General features: G+C 37.3%; 1 protein-coding gene across 5 annotated transcripts in view; it reads left to right on the forward strand.

The window, feature by feature from the left end:
• The window catches only part of PCGF5 (polycomb group ring finger 5), a 123087-nt gene that overhangs the window by 80379 nt on the left and 19490 nt on the right, over window positions 1-23218 (forward strand). For all 5 annotated transcript variants that reach the window (XR_014309248.1, XM_082721926.1, XM_082721928.1 and 2 more), the window contains exons 4-7: window positions 1196-1251; window positions 1366-1425; window positions 3919-4067; window positions 20639-20737. Coding sequence is in view for 4 of the 5 variants with exons in the window: in XM_082721926.1 (XP_082578052.1) it covers window positions 1196-1251; window positions 1366-1425; window positions 3919-4067; window positions 20639-20737 (364 nt within the window). In the remaining variant the exon portion in view is untranslated. The remainder of the gene's footprint in view (window positions 1-1195; window positions 1252-1365; window positions 1426-3918; window positions 4068-20638; window positions 20738-23218) is intronic.

A 23218-nucleotide genomic window follows, 5' to 3' on the forward strand; every position in this document is an offset into this window, starting at 1 on the left:
TAAAACAAGGATTTAAAACTATTCAGTGTGTAAGTTATGATTTCAGTAGGTAAAAGAAGCAAAGCCCAGGTTGTGTGGCAGAAATAATGTCGATCATGCTTTCAGAGTCTTCTAGTTGGAAGAAAAAATTGAGAAACTGCTAACAGCTTGAAAAGACAATAGGTTCAGCAAAAGTTTTAGGGTTTGGTTTTTTTTTTTTTTTTTTTTTTTTTTTTTTTTTTTAAGATACGAGAAAGTGGTCCGTGTTTGTATTCTAGAGGAGTAATGCTGCTGAGCCCCATTTTGGGGATGGGGAGAGAAGAGGGCTGTGGGAGAGGAGGAGACTGAAGGACCAGCCATGGAAAGGAGGCATTTTACTCCTCCATGGCAGGAAAAGGAAATGGGGAAAAGGCCAAGATAAATATCTCCATTCCTTATCTAGAAGATAGAATGACAGAAAGGTCTAGATTGCTTCAAAGGAAAGAATGGACATTATTTCCTTTCCAGGAACTAGCCAGAGTGGTGGGAGAGAGTTTGAGAGCAGGTGTACCAGCTGTATCAGCTGTTGTTGCATAACAGACCAGCCCAAATTTCATGTTTAAGACAGTAGGAAAAGCATTTATTATTCCTCACAGTTCTCTGTGGTTCACAGATGCAGGTGATTCTTCTCGTGTTGGCTGGCCTCACTCAGGAGACCGCAGTGAATGAATGAGTCTAAGGTGGCCTCAGCAGGGCAGCGTGGTGCATGCATGGTACCCATCCTCCAGATTCATTCTTGCAGTGGCGGGATTCCTAGAGTGTGAGTGCACAGAATTATGGGAGGCCTTGTAAAGCTTTGGCTCAGAGTAAGCACAGTGTCACCTGTGCCACATTCTGTTGGCCTAATAACCATATTTCAGAATTAGCCCATGTATATCCTCAAGGTGAGGAAGTAGATGCCATCCTTTAATAGAGGGAGGAATTTCAAAGCCCTGTTCAGAGTGTAGCGCCATACAGAGAGCTGGAGACTGGAACCATTTTTGTAATCGACCAGCCCCTGCAGGAAAGGCTAGAAATGGGTGTGCTCTGTGCGCAGAAGAGTTTGGGATAGTGGATGGGCTAAAATTGTCTATGTCTTGTATTTTGTAATACCTGTAAGATACAGTCTCTAATTGTTTAAATAGTGGATTGCCGTATCTTCACTGTTAGTATATTGTCTTTTTTTCCCCTTTGGAAGGTTGGATAATACATTAGAGGAAATTATATTTAAGCTGGTCCCTGGACTACGAGAACGTAAGTTGCTTTTTGGCTTCTTGCAGATTTTTATGTTCTGTAAAGTCACCATTTCTATTAAAGATTTCATGATTGTTTCCATTATTTTCACACTTCTTTTTTCTTTTAAATTAGAGGAACTTGAGCGTGAATCTGAATTCTGGAAGAAAAATAAGCCTCAAGAAAATGGACAAGGTGACTTTTTCTTTTATCTGAATCTGATACACTCCCTCAAAGTGGCTAGGTTTTTGTAGCTTTGGTGAACTAGTATCTCTTCAAGCTCACATTTCTCCTGTACAAAATTTATGTAGCCCTTCATTTACATTATGATCCTTTTGTATAAAACCATGAGATTCTATATACATGCGTGTAAATCTGGAGTCACACCAATGAAAGCAATTGGAAGTAGAGAAAATTGGGCTTTGGGAAGAGAAAAGGAAGATAAAACTGAAAACTCCCTACTGATTATAGTAGTATTTGCTGGGGAGCTAAAGGAAATTGAAGAAATAGCCATAGTCTACAACTAACCCCTGAGGAGTTTTCTATTTTATTTATTTTATTCTGTATGTTTGTTTTCTTGGAGAAAGAACCAAGATGTGGCTGAGTGCCATATCAGGTCTGTCTATGCTCTGATAATCCAGAATTATGTGTTGGTAGGTGGAACTCAGATGATACAAATTTATATATCCTGAGATATGCAAAATACTTCTCCGTGCTTATGGGAATTCTCTCCACTACTTACCCTGAGTGTCCACGTGTCTCTTCTGGGTCCCAGGAGACTCTGCCTTCAGTAGTTTTTAATAATAATCTCGGCAAAGTGGCAAACCTTCCTGGGCAGAGAAAAGGCTTTTAGTATGTATAATTCACACAAGGGGGAAAAAAAGCATAACATACCTGAAATGAAAAGAAATAGTATGCTTTCCCACTGTTATTTAATACTAGATTTATTTCGGGATAGTATAAATACCATTGAAAACTTTTAAGGATGTATTCGTGTTTTTATAGGCTCCTTGTGAGCTTAGTCTTCCACCTCTCTTTTTCCCTTAAGATCATAAGATTATCAGTTATATATCATTAAGATAGGTTGAGGAAATCCTGTCTTTCTCTTTTTATCTGTAAACTGAGGTTCATAGTTTTATTAGTTCAACTTTACTGTACAAGGGTGGCTTTCAGTAAGGGGAGAGATGGGGACTTGAGAATAGTTTTCAATTACTGGAATAAGGTAGTTAGGGATTATTTTTTATCTGTAACAACAAAATGGGCAAAGAAGCCCATGACAAAACATGACTTCACTAAAGACTTGTTTTACCCAAGTGTAAATTGCAGTTTAGATAGTAGTGCTATAATGAAAGTATAATATAAAGTTGACTAAATGTTCCAATTTTTGACTGTCTTTTCAAGAGAACAGGAAACCAAGGGATTGTCATAAGGTATATAGGAGGTTTAGTCCACTCAGCATATCGTATGGATAGACCAATGAAGGACTACAGCCTACTTTGTTTGTATCTCCCTTTACCCACATTTCTCCCTTTTTAAACTATTTTCTAATGTTTTGTCTTGAGTTTGGGTAGAGAATGTCAATCTTTTCTTGGTGCTGGGAGTTTGGTTCATAAAAGGTTAGCTCCTGTCTTTGTGGGTTCAACATAACTATATAGAAGAATGAATGCAGAAGAGAACCCATTTGCCATTTAGGATACAATTGTAAATGCTTTTATTAGGCGTTGAAGAGGAGCTAACCCCTCCCCCCCCCCCGGGATTTTCTGTACCATAATGCTTGGCTAGTTCTTTTAAGTTTCAGCTTGGATATATTTTATCTGGAAATCTTCCCTGAATTTCTGCTTCACCCCAAGTTTGGATACCTCTCTTATAGGTGCCCACATAGTCTATTTTTACCTCTTCCATCAGAGTCCTTATCATACTTCTCCATCTGTCTGTTTTCTTTACTTGCTTCTACCCCGACCACTATGATGGTAAGGATGAGAATACTCTAATTTCAGTAGTACCCCAAGCCTAGCACAATGCATCTCAAATACAGAATGAAAGGGACTCTCTTAATAAATGAATTGGCACATGAGTTGTATTATATGTAGGCTGCAGGTATTTCATAGGTTCAATACATTTGTATATAACAGAGTATGTGATTCAGATTTCTTTCATGGATTTTTTTAATGTTACATAGCTACATACATGTTTTAAAAAGCTAATTCATTCTAATATCTCACTAGCTGGTTTTTTGAGTCTCTAATAATTTGAAATTTTGAGAACTCAGTACTTTATACGTTGAAAAGAATACTTGGTTTCAAATTTGGATATATATGTATAAAATTTGGAGTATTTTTATATCCTGTCTACTTTCTAAGTGGTCTAATCATTAACTGCAATAATTTTTGTGGCCAGATATAGCTAGCTCTGAATCTTTCATTTGGATTTCCCAGTGAGCCTAAAAACCTGAGGTTATGTTAATAAGTCAGTGATGGATTTTTAAAAATGTTTCCATTGTTGAATCGGTTGGAACATTTTAGAGATATTAAAATTTTCAAGTATTCGTCATCAAAACAAAATGTCTAAAAAGCATTTCTTAGTTTTTTAAAACTTTTTTGCTTTGATGATTTTTTTGTCTTAACATACTGTTTAACTTTAAAATCAACTTTGAGTTATATCTAACTTAGATTTGTTTAAAATATGCAGATGATACTTCAAAAGTTGACAAACCTAAAGTAGATGAAGAAGGTGATGAAAATCAAGATGATAAAGACTATCACAGAAGTGACCCACAAATTGCTATATGTCTAGATTGTTTACGAAATAATGGACAGTCAGGGGACAATGTAGTAAAGGTGAGTGGACAAGCACAGTTATATTTTTATAATCATTTTATAGTAAATCTTTGATAATTTGTTGAAGAATTTGACTAGTGTTTGCTTTCTAAATTTTTATCAACAAAATACATTGCCATTCCTTGACAGCCCCATAGCTACAAATGACCAAACAAGTGCTTACTATTCCCAGCACCCGCTTTACAGCCACCACAACTGAACAGTCCTGGGCCAATGCCACCACCTAGTGGCTAAGTCCAAGAATCACGCCTCCAGTTCTCTGTCACCTCCTTTTATACCTTTGTTGGGAGTTCATATACATTGTTTCTCCCTTTTTATGTGTGGTAAGCAATTCAGACTGACATCATTCCATCGCATGATGGGCAGGGTCTCCAACTCTTTCATTCATCCTCTCCTCATTTGCTCCTTTATTTGTATGTTCTTATTTACAACTCAAAAGCCATCCATGTCATGGCTAATACATTTTATAAATAATATAACTGGTTTTGAAGTAAAATTGGGTGTCCTAAAGTGCCTGTGAATTTTGAAAGTTCTTAAAGGTTCCCAGATATTCCCTGTAGGGATCTCCATTTTTAATCCAGTTTCCCCCTGTATCTACCTGCGAATTCGACCTTTTTGTGAAGGATCTATGTACGAGAGAGAGTTTAACACACCCTATTTACTTTTTGTTTTATTTCTACTTATTTTATTCTTCATTTTTTAAAATTTTTTTTAATTTTTAAATTTTTTTTTTATAAACATATAATGTATTTTTATCCCCAGGGGTACAGGTCTGTGAATCGCCAGGTTTACACACTTCACAGCACTCACCATAGTACATATCATATGCTCTCCCTGATATGAGGAAGTGGAGATGCAACACACCCTATTTACTTTTATTTTCTTTGGTCTGTAAATGCTGTTATTTAAGTAATGTTTTCTGCTTTTTTATTGAAAGCAACTTCCCTTTTAATTATAAATGTTCACTACTTTAGCTCAAATAGTTTTTTATCAATGATTGAGAGTATTGTTTTTCTCTTTATACTCCATGTTTTATGCAAATACCTATATTCAGTGTCTCTTATTTTCTTCCTCTGTATAAATCTGTGAATGGGTTTTTCACTAATACATTAAATGATATTTTCCTATTAGGAAATTAAAAGCAAATAATTTCCAACTCAGATTAAGTTTTCCTAGCTTCTTACAACAAAGAAGATATAGGAGCATAGTGATTCAGTGAAGGAACGAGTAATAAAAAAATTCTTCACTCAAGGAACTGAAGTTAGGACTTTCACATACAAACAAACAGTTATAATAAAATAATTGATTTAGTTAAGAGGGGAAAGAGAATGAGCTGCAGTAATCTTTAGAGGAGTAGCCATGGGACCTTCCAGGCTTCTCTTGGATTTTATGCCGTGGTGCAGCACCCTTTCCTTTTTGTAAGTCTTTTTTCAGGGTTTTTAAAAACCTTACATTTATCTCATTGCCAATCATTTCTATAATTCTCTTTTTAAGAAATTCTTCTTGGGGTGCCTGGGTGGCTCAGTGGGTTAAAGCCTCTGCCTTTGGCTCAGGTCATGGTCCCAGGGTCCTGGGATCGAGCCCCGTGTCGGACTCTCTGCTCGGCAGGGAGCATACTTCCTTCCTCTCATTCTGTCCTTCCCCTCCTCTCTGTCTGTCAAATTTTTTTTTTAATTTTAAAAATCTTTTAAAATCTTAAAAAGTCTTTTAAAAAGCTTTAAAAAGAATTCTTAATGGAGATTTTGATCATCTTTAGCTCTCTGATACATGAGTTACTAGCTTATAAATTGTGTCATGTATCTTGAAATGTCAGTAGAAAAGCTGAATATCTTTTCATAAATAAATGTGAGGTCTACTTCCTATAAGATTTCTAGTATGAAACTTATAAAGCATTGAATTTTAGAGATTCATCCGAAAAGTTACCCCTTGCCTTGATATTCTCTTGACATTTTGACACTTGACCATCCCACTTGACCTTTTATTCATTCACTCTTTCTTTTGTAGACTCTTCTTTATCCTTGTGCCTTCTATTCATATAACAACTTTCATAGCTTATGTGACTTCTGCTTTGCTACCCTGATTCCCACCTTTTCTCTCTGGCCATTCCTACACTGTCTCTACTTCTTCCTGGCTTCTACTCGATATATGTGAGTATCTCCTAATACCTTTTCTTCCACTCAATTACTCTTTCTCTGGATTTATCCAGGAGGTCAATTCTACTTTCTGTGACTTCAACTCTGCAAAGAACTTTTAAACCTCTATTTCCAACCCTGCCACCTCTCCCAAGTTGAAGAATGAAGTCTCTAACTACTTTCAAATATTTCAGTTGGAAGTTTTACTAACATCTGAAACTTAACACGTTTAAAGACAAATTCATTATGCTTTTACCTAACTTTTCTCCAAACTTGCTATATCACTGCAACTTTCTACTAATCATACATGTTCAGAACTTTGGAGTCATCTTTGACCTTTCACTGTTTTCCTTCAACCAGCCGTAAGTCCTGAAAACTTTCCCTCAGTCTAGTGCTGCTCACCTTGGATAGATTTTTTAAAGCAGTCTCTTAAGTGTTTTCTATACCCTTAATTTCTCTTTTATTATCCAGGGTTGAGGCTACAGCCTAAAGGTATTGGGCCAGAGTCATAGCCAACATCAGGGGCAGATAGTAAATATTTGGGGCCCTATGGAACTCCCAACAAAGGTATAAAAGGAAAGATGAAATATGCTTTCTGTAGCAACTACTCAGCTTACTCATTATAGTGCTAAAGTGGCCTTAGACGATAGTGAATGAACTGGCTTGTGTTCCCATAAAACTTTACTTACCAAAACAGGGTAATTTTGTCTTGAGGACTCAGGCCATATTTTGCCACTTTATGGCCTGCAGAGTCAAGTCTTACCTCCTTAAGTTAGCATTCATAGCCTTTCACTAGCCCCTATCTTGACAAGTTTATCTTCCTTTATACTTATCAGTATAAAGACCAATGATTATTGCCTTATATCTGACAAAGGATTATATTAAGAATATTTAGAACCTCTAAAACAGTAATGCTTTTTTTCGCAGGTTCTTGCCTTTTCTCACCACTTCACTATGCTTCTGTCGAGACCCAAGCAGAGCCCTAGGTCTTTGTGATGCTTTTTCAACCCTAGCGAATCCCTTCTCTGAAATTCTGTAGAATTTGCATTTATAACTCAGTTGGGCGATTATTTATTAAGTCAGCATGCATTGTGTTCCTGAAGGTGGCAGATTACTTTTACTGTCTTTTGGGGATATGTCTTATCCTTGAAACTAGATTGTAAAGCCGTTCAAGGCAAAGAAACTGTGTCTGTGTTTCTTTATAGTCTTCTCAGATATCTCATTTCTCTGCAGTAAGGTGTGATTCTCAAACGTGGTGTAGCTGCATGTACAGTTTATACAGCATACTTGCTACTTTTGTAATTCCAAAAGTCAAAGTCAGGAGCAGGAAGGCAGTGAAAATAGTAGCATAAGGACCTTCAAAATGTCATTCTTCCATAACAGCAATGAAAAAACTGCCACACACACACACAAAAAAAAAACCCTCAGAATCAACTTTCTTAGGAATTTGATAATTAATCAAAGGCTTGGAGAACCTGGGTGGCTCAGTCATTAGGTGTCTGCCTTAGGCTCAGGTCCTGTTCCCAGGGTCCTGGGATGGAGCACCACATTGGGCTCCCTGCTCAGTAGGGAGCCTGCCTCTCCCTCACCCACTCCCCCTGCTTGTGCTATCAAATAGATAAAATCTTAAAAAAAAAAAAAGGCTTGCAGAAACTCCTAGAGCGTTTGGTCAAGAAAATAGTGTGATCATTGAGGTTTGTGGCATTTTAATTTGCTTTAGTTCAGTCCCCCAACTCTCCAGCTCTGGAGTAGAGTAATAACCCACTAACTCTCCCACTGTAACATTTCAGGCACCAAAGGGCAGAACAGGTGGAACTCTTTCAAAGCCTAATTGCCAAATAATTGTCATTATTTGACCTGTCCAGTGGTTCCTGGAACACCCCACTTATAGGCCTTTCTGTATTAGGCCTGACATGGAGCTTGTCCAGTAGAAAAAAACATCTGTGAGCTGGGAAGGGTGGAACATTTTTCAGAACCAATTACAGACAAATATTTGAACTTCATGGCTTTCTTAGGTATAGATGACATTTGGAGAAAACAACAGACAACCAAAAATCTTAAAAGGAAAACCTGGTGAATAAGATGCCTATAGATACAGGCTTTGGGCCTGTAGGAGCTTTGAAAAACTCTAACATACTCCTGGGAATCTCCAAGTCCAAGCATATACTTAGGACTATATACATGCTCGGGAAAGATCTAAGTAGTCTTAAACTCTCACCTCTGGCTGACCTTGAGGCTCTGCACAAGCAGGATGTGAGGATTAAGGCAGAGTTGTCAACAACCTGGTTGACTATTGGAGGTGTGCCCCAAAACACATGGTGTCCTAGCAAAGACTGGGAGATTTATTAGTTCCAAGCGTATAAGGAATTCTCTGTTCAGTCACTAGCCAACAGGTAGGTGGAAACTTCAGTGGCCACATATTATAAAGAATACAGGCTTCACAGAATTAGTTTAGGAAAGTCACTAAACAAAGAGAAACAGCAAGACCTAGCCACAATAACAAAGCCTCTGAAGCAGGTGGGACCGATTTCCACTGTTACCACATTCTATTATTTTAAACGTTAAGTTTTAAACAACAAAAAAAAATACGACACAAATAGATTAAGGTGTAGCTCACATACAGGAAAAAAGTAGTCAATTAAAACTTCCCCTGAAGAAGTCCAGACATTGGACTTATGAGGTACAGATTTTAAGTCATCCATTTTAAACGTGTGAGGAGAACTAAAAGAAATCATATGTCAACATTTAAATGAAAGTATAAGAACAGAGCAGAACTGAGGGCCAGATAGGCTCCTGAGCTCACCATGTCCCACAGACACACCAAAGCAGCAGCTGCATCTATTGCAACTAATTTTGAAAATGACCTCAAGACTGGCAGAACAGATCTTCCACAGCTAATCCTCGAAAGGCAGCTACATCAAAAGGACAAAAGGAGTGAAGATATGATTGGGAACCATACTAACCACAAACAGGAGGGACATCACAAGCACAGAGGAGAAAGGAGATCAGACCCCACCCCTGTCAGGCTCAGCCCTGGGGACCCACTCTGGAAACATGCGTCCCTATAAAGTCTGGCTTTGAAAACCAGTGGGGCTTAACCCCAGGAGAGCTAGTGGGTGATAGCATAGCAGCCACAGTTTGAAAAGAATTTGCGATATACATGAAGGGTATTTATCAACTAATCTTAGGACGTATACCAGTGGGGCAGGGATCTGCAGATTTCTCCAGGAACAAAACTGTTTGCAGGTGCCATTTTTCTTGCCCTCCCCAGGCTAGATGGCTGGATGCTTACAGAAGTCAGTTCTGACACTCTCCATCTACCTTGCTAGCACCACATACCCGACCCCAGGGTTCCCCTGCAGATTTGTCCCACTGAACACATTCAGTTCTGCAGACATCCCTCCAAAGTGGCTCCTGCCCTGCCTTGCCCAATAGGCAGTCCCAGCCAGGACTGGCACCACTCCAAAGTGACTCATGCCCTGGAGAGGAGAACATTTAGCCCCACACACCCTTAGTTCCTATAGCCAGGCCTTTTAGCTGGCTACATGGGGAGGGAGCCCTGCCCTTCAGTGTGCCTGCAGCTCTTGCAGAGGCTAACTGCAGACAGCTAAGCTGAATACCAGCCCCAATCACCAGTGAGCCCATGGCAGCTGCAGCCAAGCCTCTCAGTTGGCCATACAGGAAGCAAGCCCTACCCATCACCGCACCCACACCTTTCCCAACAGCTAAGGGAAGACAGGTGAGCTGTGTGCTGGCCACCACCCACAAGCAAGCCATGGAAGCTTCAGCCAGACCTCTTAACAGTATGGGGAACAAATCCTGCCCAGTCTGCTCACAGCAGATACAGCAGGTCATTGCAGCTACCTGGGCTAAAAGCCAGCTTCACTCACCAGCATGTCCACAGCAATCACAGTTCAGCCACACCAGGAAGGTGTATGCAGCCCACATGGGGAGCACACCTGGAGTACCTTGTTCTGGTGACCAAAATGTATTGTGCTACAGGGACCTCTTCTACACAAGGCTACTTATTTCAAAGCCAGGAGATGTAGCTGATTTCCTATGACATAGAAACAGAGACAAAATGAGCAGACAAACGAAGATGTCCCAAATAAAAGAACAAAATATAAAATTATAGAAGAGGCAAATGAAATGGTCTTAAAGATACTTACCAGACTTAGGGTGCCTGGATAGCTCAGTCGGTTAAACATTTCCTAGGATCAAGCCCTACGTTGGGCTCCCTACTCGGTTGGGGAGTCTCCCTCTGCCCCTCTCCCTGATTGTGCATGCAGGCATGCTCTCAGATAAATAAAAATCTTAAAGAAAAAAAGTTACTCATCAGACTTGAGAAAAGAGTGGATGAACTCACTGAGAACTTTTCAACAAAGAGATAAAAAAAGAACTAGTCAATAACTAAAATGAAGAATACACTAGAGGGAATCAACAAGAGATTAGGGGATGAAGAAGAATGGATTAACAGTCTGGAAGGCAGGGTAATGGAAAGCAATGAAGCTGAATCACAAAAAGAAAAAATAATAAAAATGAAAATAAAGCTTAAGAGAATTTTAAAAAATCACAAGTCTAAAAACATACTCATATAGAGATTCCAGAATCAGGAGAGAGGAGGAGGCAGAAAACTTATTTGAAGACCTAACAGCTGGAAACTCTCCTAATCTGGAAAAATAGACATCCAGGTCCAGGAATCACAGAGAGCCCCTCATAAGGTGAACCCAAGGAAGTCCATACCAAGACACAATAATTAAAATGGCAAAAAGTGATGACAAAGAATCTTAAAAGCAGTGAAGCAGTATGGAGGTTAAAACACAAATTAGTAAAATCAGTTATATCTACAAAAGTTAGGGGGATATACACAGAAAGATATAAAATACATCAAATGTGGAGGGAGTAAAAATTTAATGCTTTTAGAATGTGTTTAAATTTAAGAGATCAAGTTAATGCAGACTGCTGCTGTAGACATAGCATGTTATATATGAACCCAATGGTTACCACAAATTGAAAACCTACAAAAGATATACAAAAAATAAAGAGAAAAGAATCCAAGCATAGCACTAAAGAAAGCCATCAAACCACAAGGGAAGAGCAGAAGAAGAAAGGAACAGAGAAGAAATACAAAACAACCAGAAAACAATTAACAAAATGGCAATAAGTACATACCTATCAAAGATTGTTTTACATGTAGATGGGCTAAATGCTTCAATCAAAAGACTTAGGGTAACTGGTGGATTTAAAAAAAAAAAAAAAAAGACCCATGTATATGATACCTCTGAGAGACTCACTTCAGACCTAAAGACACATACAGACTGAAAGTGAAGGGGTAGAAAGAAATTTTCCATGTAGATGGAAGCAAGGAAAAGAAAAGGGCAGGTAGTATTACTTATATCAGACAAAACAGACTTTGTAAAACAAAGACTGTAACAAGAGACAAAGAAGGGCCCTTCATAATAATAAAGGGATCTAGCCAACAAAAGTATTTAACAATTGTAAATATCTATGCACCCAACATAGAAGAACCTAAATACATAAAGCAATTTTTAACAGACATAAAGAGAGAAATTTACAGTAATAGTTGGCCACTTTAACACCACACTTTTTAACATTGACAGATCATCCAGACAGAAAATCAGCAAGGAAACTGTGGCTTTGAACAACACAGTAGACCAGATATATACAGAACTTAATAGATTTAAGTCTGGACTTAACAAATACGTACAGAATATTCCATCCCCAAACAGAATACACATTCTGTTCAAGTGCACATGGAACATTCTTTAGGATAAACCACATACTAGGTCACAAAACAAGTCTCAGTAAATTCAAAAAGACTGAAATCCTATCAGGCATCTTTCCCAATCATAATGGTATGAAACCAGAAATAAGTTACAAGAAAAATACTGGGGGGAAAAAGACACACACAAACACCTGGAGGCTAAACAACTTGCTACTAAACAACAAATGGGTCAATGAAGGAATCAAAGAGGAAATTTAAAAGTACATGAAGACAAATGAACATGGAAACCCAAAATTTGGAGGATGCAGAAAAAGCTGTTCTAAGAGGGAAGTTTACAGGCACCTAAACTTGGTTAAGATTCTAACTCGATTTCAGCTCAGGTTATGATCTCAGGGTTGTGAGACTGAGCTTTGTGTCTGTCTCAGCACTAGGCATGGAACCTGCTTGAGATTCTTTCTTTCTCCTTCTGGAGAACCTGCTTGAGATTCTTTCTTTCTCCTCCTTCCCATCCTCCCACTTGCACACAGTCTCTCAAAATTAAAAAATAAATAAGAGGGAAGTTTAGAGCAATACAGGACTACCTCAAGAAACAAAAATCTCAAACAATCAAACCTTATACTTAAAGGAACTAGAAAGAGAACAAAGCCTGAAGTTAGCAAAAGGAAGGAAGTAATAAAGATTAGAGGGAAATAAAAGAAATAGAGACTAAAAAAATAAATAGAAAACATCAGTGAAACCAACAGCTGAGGGGCACCTCGGTGGCACATTTGTTTAAGGAACCAACCCTTGTTTTCAGCTCAAGTCATGATCTCAGGATTGAGACTGAACCCTACATTGGAGCTCTGCACTTAGTACAGAGTTTGCTTCAGATTCTCTCTCCCTCTCCTTCTGCCATTCCCCCTTAGTCCTTCTCCCCACTCACACACATGCTGTCTTTCAAATAAATAAAATCTTAAGAAAAAGAAGAAACCAAGAGCTGGTTCTTTGAAAAGACAAGGAAAATTGATAAACCTTTAGCTTGACTCATCAAGAAAAAAAAAAGAAGCCTCAAATAATATCAGAAATGAAAGAAGAGAAATAACAATTACACCAAAGACATACAAAGAATTATAAGAGAATAGTATGAAAAATCCTATACAAACAAATTGGGACAACCTGGAAGAAATGGATAAATTTCTAGAAACATATACTCTTCCAAAACTGAATCAAGAAAAAATAGAAAATTGGAATAGACTGGTTACTAGTGACAAAATTGATTCAGTAATCAAAAATTCCCAACAAGTAAAAGTCTAGGGTCACATGGCTTCAGAGGTGATTTCTACCAGTATTTAAAGAAGTTAATACCTATTCTTCTCAAACTATTACAAAAAATAGAAGTGGAAGGAAATTCATTCTATAAGGCCAGCATTACCCTGATACCAAGCCAGAAAAAAGACATGACAAAAGAGAAAACTACAAGCAAATATCCCTGATGAACACAGAGGCAGAATTCCGCAATAAAATATTAGCAAGTTGAATTCAAAGATACATTAAAAGAATCATTTACCATGATCAAGTGGTATTTATTTCAGGGATAAGGTGGATCAGTATTGGCAAATCAGTGTGTTATATTAACAACAGGTATGATAAAAACCATATGATTTTGACAAAATACAGCATCTGTTTATGATGAAAACTCTCAACAAAGTAGATTTAGAAAGAACATACTTCAAAATCTTTTTTAAAAAGGCCATAGATGAAAGACCTACAGCTAACATCATACTCAGTGGTGAAAAACAGCTTTTCCTCTGAGATCAAGAACAAGACAATACTGTCCATTCTTGCCACTTTTATTCAACATAGTACTGAAAGTCCTAGCTGAAGAGACAAGAAAAAATAAATTCTCAGACAAGAAAAATGAAAGTCATCCAAATGGGTAAGGAAGGAGATAATCTCATTATTTGCAGATGATATGATTCTATATATAAAATACCCTAAAGACAACCAAAAATTTTAGAACTGATACATGAAGTCAGGGAAGTTGCAGGATATAAAATTAATATAAAGAAATCTGTTGCATTCTACATATCAATAACAAAGTAGCAGAATGAGAAATTAGGAAAACAATCTTGTTTACAATGGCACCAAAAATAATAAATTATCTAGGAAATTTAAAGAGGGAAAGGTAGGGGCGCCTGGGTGGCTCAGTGGGTTGGGCCGCTGCCTTCGGCTCAGGTCATGATCTCAGTGTCCTGGGATCGAGTCCCACGTCGGGCTCTCTGCTCAGCAGGGAGCCTGCTTCCTTCTCTCTCTCTCTGCCTGCCTCTCCATCTACTTGTGATTTCTCTCTGTCAAAGAAATAAATAAAATCTTAAAAAAAAAAAAAAAAAGAGGGAAAGGTACATGCTCTGAAAACTAGAAGAAATTATAGACGAAATTGAAGATAACACAAATGGAAAGATATGTTCATGAATTGGGAAAATGTTGCTAAAATGTTCATACTACTCAGAACAGTCTACAGATTAAATGAAATTCCCTTCAAAATACAAATAACATTTTTCAGAGAACTGAAACAAATAATCCTAAAATTTGTATGAAACCACAAATTTTGAATATCCAAAGCAATCTCAATCTTAAGAATTGTGAATATCACCACAGTCCCAGATTTTAGGATATACTGCAAAGCTATAGTAATCAAAACAGTGAGATATTGGCAAAAAACAGATACATACATTAGTGGAATAGAATGGAAAATCCAGAAATAAACCCTTAATTATATGGTTAACCTACAAAAAAGGGGCAAGAAAATACAATCAGGAAAATATGGTCTTTTCAATAAATAGTCCTGAGAAAACTGTACAGCTGCATGCAAAAGAATGAAACTGGACCACTTCATTATATCATATACAAAAATAAACTCAAAATGGATTATAGACTTAAATATAAGATATGAAACCATGAAACTCCTGAAAAGAACACATAGGCAGTAATCTCTTGGACATCAGTCACCCTTGCAACATGTTTATGGATATGTCTCCTTGAGCAAGGGAAACAAAACCAAAAATAAACTACACCAAAATTTGGGACTACACCAAAATAAAAAGCTTTGGCACAGCAAAGGATACTACCAACAAAACAAAAAGGCAACCTACTGAATAAGAAGATATTTTCCAAATGATCTGTCTGATAAGGGGTTAATATCCAAAATATATAAACAATTTAACATCAAACTATCCAATAAAAATGTATAGAGGACCCGAATAGACATTTTTCCAAAGAAGACAGACATGGCCAACAGACACTCGGAAAGACTCTCAACATCACTAATCATCAAAAAAATGCAATCAAAACCACAATCACGTAATCACCTCACACTCCTTAGGATGGCTATTATCAAAAAACAGAAAACAGGGGCGCCTGGGTAGCTCAGTGGGTTAAGCCTTTGCCTTCAGCTCAGGTCATGGTCTGAGAGTCCTGGGATCAAGCTCCGCATTGGGCCCTCTGCTCAGCAGGGAACCTGCTTCCCTTCCTCTCTCTCTCTCTGCCTGCCTCTCTGCCTACTTGTGATCTCTGTCAAATAAATAAATTTTAAAAATCTTTAAAAAAAAGAAAACAGCAGATGTTGGTGAGGATGTAGAGACTTTAGAACCTCTGTGCACTAATTGCATTAAAACAAAAGAGTAAAATACTTAGGAATATACCAAGAAAGTATAAGATTTGTATATTGAAAACTACAGGAGTGCCCTGGTGGCTCAGTGGGTTAAAGCCTCTGCCTTCTGCTCAGGTCATGATCCCAGGGTCCTGGGATCAAACCCCGAATCTCTGCTTAGCAGGGAGCCTGCTTTCCTCCTCTCTCTCTCTCTCTCTCTCTCTCTCTCCCTCTCTGCCTACTTGTGATCTCTGTCAAATCAATAAAATCTTAAAAAAAAAAAAAAAAGAAAGAAAAGAAAACTACAAAACATTAAAAGAAATTAAGAAGGCCTAAAGAGTAGGGGGCACCTGGGTGGCTTAATTAAATGTCTGACTTCCAGCTCAGGGCATGATCTCAGGATCCTGGGATCAAGCCCCTGCCACTACGCAGGCACGCTGCTTAGTGGGGAGTCTGCTTGTTCTCTCTCTGCCCTTCCCCTCTGCTTGTACTCCCGCCCCTCCCCAAATAAATAAATAAAATCTTAAAAAAAAAAAAAGGCCTAAGTAAATGGAAAGACATCCCATGTTTGTGGGTTAGAAGACTTAATATTGTGAAGATGGCAGGCCTACCCAAATTGTTCTTCAGATTCAGTGATCACCTTAACCAAAATTCCAATTGCCACTCCTGCAGAAATTGACAAGCTCCTCCTAAAAAGTCATAGAAATCTAAGGGACCTGAAATAGTCAAAACAGTCTTGAAAAAAAACAACAATGTTGTTTTTGGGGACTCAAAGTCCCCATTTCAAAACTTGCTTCAAAGCTACAGCAATCAAGACAGTATGATACTGATAAAAGCGTAGACTTATAGATTAATGAAAAGAATTTAGGATCAGAAATAAACCCATATATTGATAAGGAATTTCTTTTTGGCATGGTAGCCATGATAATTCAGGGGGGAAAATGATCTTTTCAATAGATGTTGCTGAAACAACTGAATATCCACATGCAAGAAATGAAGTTGGATCCCTAGTTCATGCTATATATGAAAATTAACTCATTAATTATTATTAAAGTGGACCCATAGCAAAATGTAACAACTAAAACTCTAATATTCTTATAAGAAGCATAGGGATAAAATTTCAAGACCTCAGATTTAGAAGTAGATTCTTAAAAATGATACCATCAACACAGGCATCAAAAAAATATAAGTTAGATTTTATCAAAATTGAAATTAAAGGGGTGCCTGGGTGGCTCAGTGGGTTAAAGCCTCTGCCTTCGGCTCAGGTCATGATCCCAGGGTCCTAGGATCGAACCCCGCATTGGGCTCTCTGCTCAGCGGGGAGCCTGCTTCCCTTCCTCTCTTTGCCTGCCTCTCTACTTGTGATTTCTGTCAAATAAATAAATAAAATCTTTTAAAAAAATTAAAATTAAAAACTTTTTTATACATCAAAGAATACTACCAAGAAAGTGAAAAGACAATACACACAATGGGAGAAAAGATTTGCAAGTCACACATCTGTAAACCTTTAGTATTTAGATTACATAAAGAACTCTTACCAATTAACAAAAAGATAATTAATTTTTTAAAATGGGCAAAAAAAAAGAACAGACATTTCTCCAAAGAAGATTTTAAAAAATGGCTGGGGTGCCTGGATGGCTCAGTCAGTTAAGCATCTGCCTTTGGCTCAGGTCATAATCCCAGGGTCCTGGGATTAAGTCCTGAATTGGGCTCTCTGCTCAGCAGGGAGTCTGCTTCTCCCTCTCCCTCTGTTCTCTTGTGCTTGCTCATTCTAATAAATTAAAATCTTTTTTTAAAAAAGATTTAAAAATTGGCCAATGAACACATGAAAAAATTCTAAACATCATTAGTCATTAGGACCTATGCAAATCAAAACCACATGACATACCACTTCACACCAAGTAGGATGCCTTTAAATTTTTTTTTCAAAAAGGAAAATAAGTTAGGATAGTGTATAATAAACTATAAGCTAGAGTCAAATACTAATACATGCTGCAGCATGAATGAACCTTGAAAACATTATGCTAAGAGAAAGAAGTCAGACACAAAATTCACATATTGTATGATTCCTTTTCTATGAAATGTCCAGACTAAGTCCATAAACACAGAAAGTAGATTGGCTTTTGTCAGGTCAAGGGAGAAGGAAGTAGTAGTGACTGTTAATGCGTAAGTTTCTTAGTGGGATAATGAAATGCCCTGGAATTAGGTAATGGTACTGGTCACACAACCTCATGAACATATTAAACATTACTGAACTATACACTTTAAATGGTGACTTTTATGGTATTTGAATTATATTTCAATTAAAAAAAAAAGTCAAAGTCAAGCTTGACAATTGCTTTAGCTGGTGAAGGTACTACCCATACCATTCCAAAGATGAAAGAAAAAACACTGTTAGAGATTTGGATTTTAAAAAACAGAGGTGCCAGAGTGGCTTAGTTGGTTAAGTGTCTACCTTTGGCTTAAGTCATATCAGGGTCCAGGACTGGAGCCCGCATTGGGCTCCCTACTCAGCGGGGAGCCACCTTTTCCCCCCTCCCTCTGCCCCTTCCCCCCACTCCTGCTCTTTCTCTCTCTCTCACTCAAAATCTTTCAGAAAAAAATAAAAACAAAAAAAAAACCTCAAATAATCATAAAAATTAGGATTTGCTGAATTGTGTCCTACAAGTGGAAAACTGTAACCCATGACATTGACCACTAGCTGATTTCAGATCTAGTCTCCTAACTCTCCTAAAAAAGGGAGGTGGGTGGGGGATAAAGGGTAAAAATACTTCTAGGGTAACCACCTTAGAAGCAGAAAGAGCCTTTTTTGAATTGTTCCTCTTCTGGCCTGAGGAACAGGTTTGAAGCCAAGGGCATTGTAACAAAGGTAACAGCTCTTTTTCCATACAATATTTCTTCAGATATGCAGGGGAGGGAACCTAGAATGTTGATCCCACCAGAGCAAAAGGCAGGGCTTGGGCTATACAGCTACTTTCTCAGGCCACAGTCTCCCCTTAACCCCTGTGTGCAGTACAAATGTTTCCATTTTCTGTGTTAGGAAATGAAATGGCAGGAAAGAAGCACTGCTCTTAAGATCACCTAAGTTTCTCCCCACCGTCCCATCATCTCTGCTAACACTCTTAACTGTCATTGCCCCTGTTAAGATGTGTTGATTACTTTTTAGAGACCTGTATAGCAAGTCTACCGTATACCTAGCTGGGAAGCAACAGGATTACTTTGGTATAATTGTAGAATGTTTCTATAGAGAGAAAATGCATACTTGTTATATTGTCATTTTCTAAGTACTCACAAATCAAATATTAAGTAATTTTTGGGATGCTTGGGTGGCTCAGTTGGTTAAGCACTAGGTCATGATCCTAGTGTCCTGGGATCAAGTCCCACGTCTGGCTCCTTTCTCAGCAGGGAGCCTGCTTCTCCCTCTGTCTGCCTCTCCCCCTGCTTGTGCTCTCTCTCTCTGAAAAGCAAATAAAAGTATTAAGTAAATAAACAAATAAATAATGCAGGCCAGAATTTTCTTAGAGATTACTGTCAAACCTTACTTAATTATAAACTCCTGAAACAAGCTTTTGCCTAGTTTTTAAAAGCTTCCCTTAAATTTCTGACACCTCTATACTTGTTAATAATCTCTGAGACCTTAGGAGTGGTGATGCCATGGTCATTTCTATAGGCTCTTTAAACACCTGAGATTTCTCTGCAGATAATACATTTAGAGTGTCTTTCAGTAACCACACGTTACACTCTTACATACTCTTATATGCACACGTTAGCACACATTAACGGGGACCCAGAAAATGTGCAAAGCATTCTCTATAAGCTGTTTGGAACAAGAAAATAGACAGGAAACCTTAGGGTAGTTGAAATGTGAATAGATATAGGGAAGATCTGTTTGATTATGTATCCCTTTGCTTCCATGCCATCTAGAGTACCAGTCTTCCCATTTGAAATGGCTAGAATATGTTTTGCTTTAGATGTAACTTTTGACTTCTGTTTTCTTTTAATGGATACTTTACCATCTGAATAGTGACCAAGCACCATTTGTAAATTTGTTTCTGTTGGTTTTTGCTAGGAACACATTTGCTAAGAACAGATAATAACTGGATGGCTTGTTTTTTTTCTTTTCTTTTCTTTTCTTTTCTTTTTAGAGAGCAGGCATGTGTTGGTGGGAAGGGGTGAGGGGGATGGAGGGGGAGAGCAAGAATCTTAAGCAGACTCCATGCCCAGTGTGGAGCCCAAGGTGTGGCTCAGTCTCACAACTCTGAGATCATGCCTGAGCCTAAATAAAGATCGGACATTTAACTGACCTAGACACCCAGGCACCCCATGGAAGGCTCTACTTTTGGCTTAATGAATTTAAGAACAATTCTGCTTGCTGACCTAATACCTTATACATATACGTAGAAGTAATACTTTATATTTTTAAAAGATTGAATCACTGGTGTTTGTTTTACTATTGGTTTGGAGATGTAATTTTGTTTTACAAATTGGTTCATGTTTATCATTTTGACTCATTTCAGTTTGAGTGTTCATTCTGGATTGCTTCTTATATTTTAGTGATGTTCATGCTTAAAGAGGAAATTAGTACTGCTAATAAAATGGGGAAAATCAAGACACATAGAACATTGTTTTTTCAGTAAAGTATTACCACAGTCCATCAGACATCTGACTCCTTAGAGCCCCATTTGAAATCACTGCTCTTTTAAAAAATAAAGTTATGAGACTTTAAAAAAAATCCCTAATACTTTTAGAAGTGACATTATATAATAAAATATTCTATATGCTTTTTGTGATCTTTTTTATTAAACTTATAATGTGTTGTTAACCAAATTGTTTAGAGGTATGGAGATTGTCAGATACCCAGGATTTTCCTTATACATTCTTGAAGAATATCATGTAAGTACCCAAGAATTAGGAACATTTTTACTCACTAGTACTAAGGAGTTATACTTTGAAATGTTTTCAGAGAATATTTTGAAAAATCCTTAAAATGACAGTGGAAGTGACACCTGTGGCTCCATTAAAAATAAAGTAGAATATTTTAATTAGTAATCTTTATTTCCTTCAGGGTTTAATGAAGAAATTCATTCGGTGTTCTACGCGTGTAACTGTGGGAACTATTAAAAAATTTTTAAGTTTGAAACTAAAACTTCCAAGTTCTTATGAGGTAAGTTGTTAATCTAATCTTGATCATTTTGATAATTCTGATCTGAACAAAATTCTAACAAAATAAGTAAAAATTAATGGAAAATACATTTAACTTTTGTGAAAACTTGGGTTATTTTCATGTTAAAAATGTAATTTTGAGAGTATAGTATTCTATTTATAATGTGTATTTTTTAATTTAACATATAACTAAAATAGGCTACTAATGCATTTAGTGGTTTACAATTAGAAGAGATACTTAAATAGCTTAAATGTTCCCTGAATAATACCACAGCTAGATTTTTTTTAATGCCAATATGCTTTAGGTTCTTTTTTTTTTTTTTTTTAATGAGACCTTCAGGATCCATTTCTACTTTATAGACTTCTTGTCAGAATTTAAAACATTGTGTTTTTAAAAAGGATTTTGTAACTAATGTTCCTTTAATTGTGTCATATGCAAAAATGATATTGTGTAGCAGTAGGTAAAACCAGCATAACTGCATCTGCATAAATGCCATTTACCAGTTTCCTTATGGAGAGATAAATTGCCCTCATGGTGATCACAGCACAGCTTGTAATGTGTTCAGTGTTTAGAGAATGTTTATGATCCTAGGAGTAATGAGGTGACATGGCTACCATTTCTCATCTGTCCAAATGGCAGTGTTAACTACTTGAATTAATTTCTCTTCCTCCTCTTTGGGTTCTGAAAGTAGCTTCTGAAGAAACGAAAGACTGAGACTAGTTTCCTATATAATAAACAAGGACATCAAAGGCAACATTAGTTCTTTATTATGTATACCAATACTAATATGAACTTTTTATCATAGCAGAAATAAAATAAGATTTGAACATAGGCATTGACATGTATTATGTATTTTGAGGAAGCTTCTGATCCTAAATTTATTTAAAAACTCTTAGAAAACTAATAAGCCATGGGTTAAAAATTCTTACTGTGGTTTGATCCTACGAAGATTAAAACGTTTCCAGAGACATCAGCTTTTACATTAGGGAAAAAATTGTGACAGTTAATCAAAGCCCTATGTACTTGGTAAAGTAAAAGATGACAACTTAGATACAACAGTGAAAACAGAAAATGAGATTGTTTTTATGATTCGGTTTTGTACTTTATTCTCTTCTTAAAAATACCACACGCAGTTTTATTTCCTTACTTCTAAGGGTGACTCACTGAGTCATTTACTAGGTCCCAGGAAGTTGTTAGAGCTGAGAGTACTCTCTCTTTCGTACAGTCTCGCTGCTGGCCCAGTGTCTCTCTCCCCACTACAAGCCAACAGGGCTGGAAACTGTCCACTGACAGCTCCCTATCTATCCCAGTGTAAAGGACTGTTCCTGTGATTTTTAGTAACATTTACTGGTCCCCCCCACAAACCCTTATTTTGCTGTCTAACACATAGGGTGATGTTTTAATGAAGTACCTACAACTGAAGCTTTTGCAACAACATTGCTAATTGGGGCAAGATAGTTTGGTTTTTAAATGACAACAGAAGCAGTGTATCTAACTAGGAATTGCATCCTAAATCTCTTTACTACTTTGCTTGTGAATTTATTTTACAGGCAAGGTTAAAAAAATAAAATTATCTATTTTGTCCTTTTAAAATGTCTGAGAAACATTTTGAGGTCCATGCAAGTCAACATAAATCATCAAAATATCAATATAATTCAGCTAAAAAATTGTCTAATACAATTAGAATGCTACTCATTTTAGACTTAAAGTTCAAAACTCTCTAGTCTCTAACCAGACACAGAATTATTTAAAACCCATTTTTCTTCCCCTTCCCATACTTCAAACTCTTTATCAGTTTGCTTTTAATAGCTAGAGAACTGAAATGTTTTATTTATAGGGACCTATGATAAATGTTTAACTATGCTTTGTTGAATTGGTAAATCATAGCCACAGTTCCTGGGGCCTTAAGGATTTGGGGTGTTGTTTTGTTCCTGCAGCTCTAGAGCAAAAGTGAGCTTTGGGAAGCTCATCCCTTTTTGAAGTTCTATGCAAGGTGAGAAGAGGGTCCTGTAAGTATTATGCAAGTTACCAACCAAGCAAAACAGGCCAGAGAGCCCAAGAAGATAACAGCCTGTGGCATTGCTGGCCCTAACTGTTATATCAACTTAGCTACAGGCAATTACCAGGAATTCTCAAATGCCTTGAAGTACCCACAAATCTTGCATCCAAACACTCATTCCTTTACCCTCTTTGACTACTAATTAATGAGGGGAAAGCCAGTCCTCTAAATCTTGAGAAGATGGAAACATTCTGAAAGGTGAATTCATAAGCCAAAGATGCTGTGAGGCCTCCACAATTCCTTCCCATTCTGTAAGAGACAATCACAGAAATATGTCTAAACCTTTAAGGGTGCACAGAGACATGGACTGAGAAACCTTACACTGCATTTCAGAATCATGTGGATAGACTTCAGTGACAGGCACATGGGACAAGACAAGCACCGCTTCATGTTACTTATATCTGAATCGTTAATAATTATGA

This window comes from Mustela nivalis (assembly GCF_964662115.1).
Source record: "Mustela nivalis genome assembly, chromosome: 2".
Classification (NCBI taxonomy): domain Eukaryota; kingdom Metazoa; phylum Chordata; class Mammalia; order Carnivora; family Mustelidae; genus Mustela; species Mustela nivalis.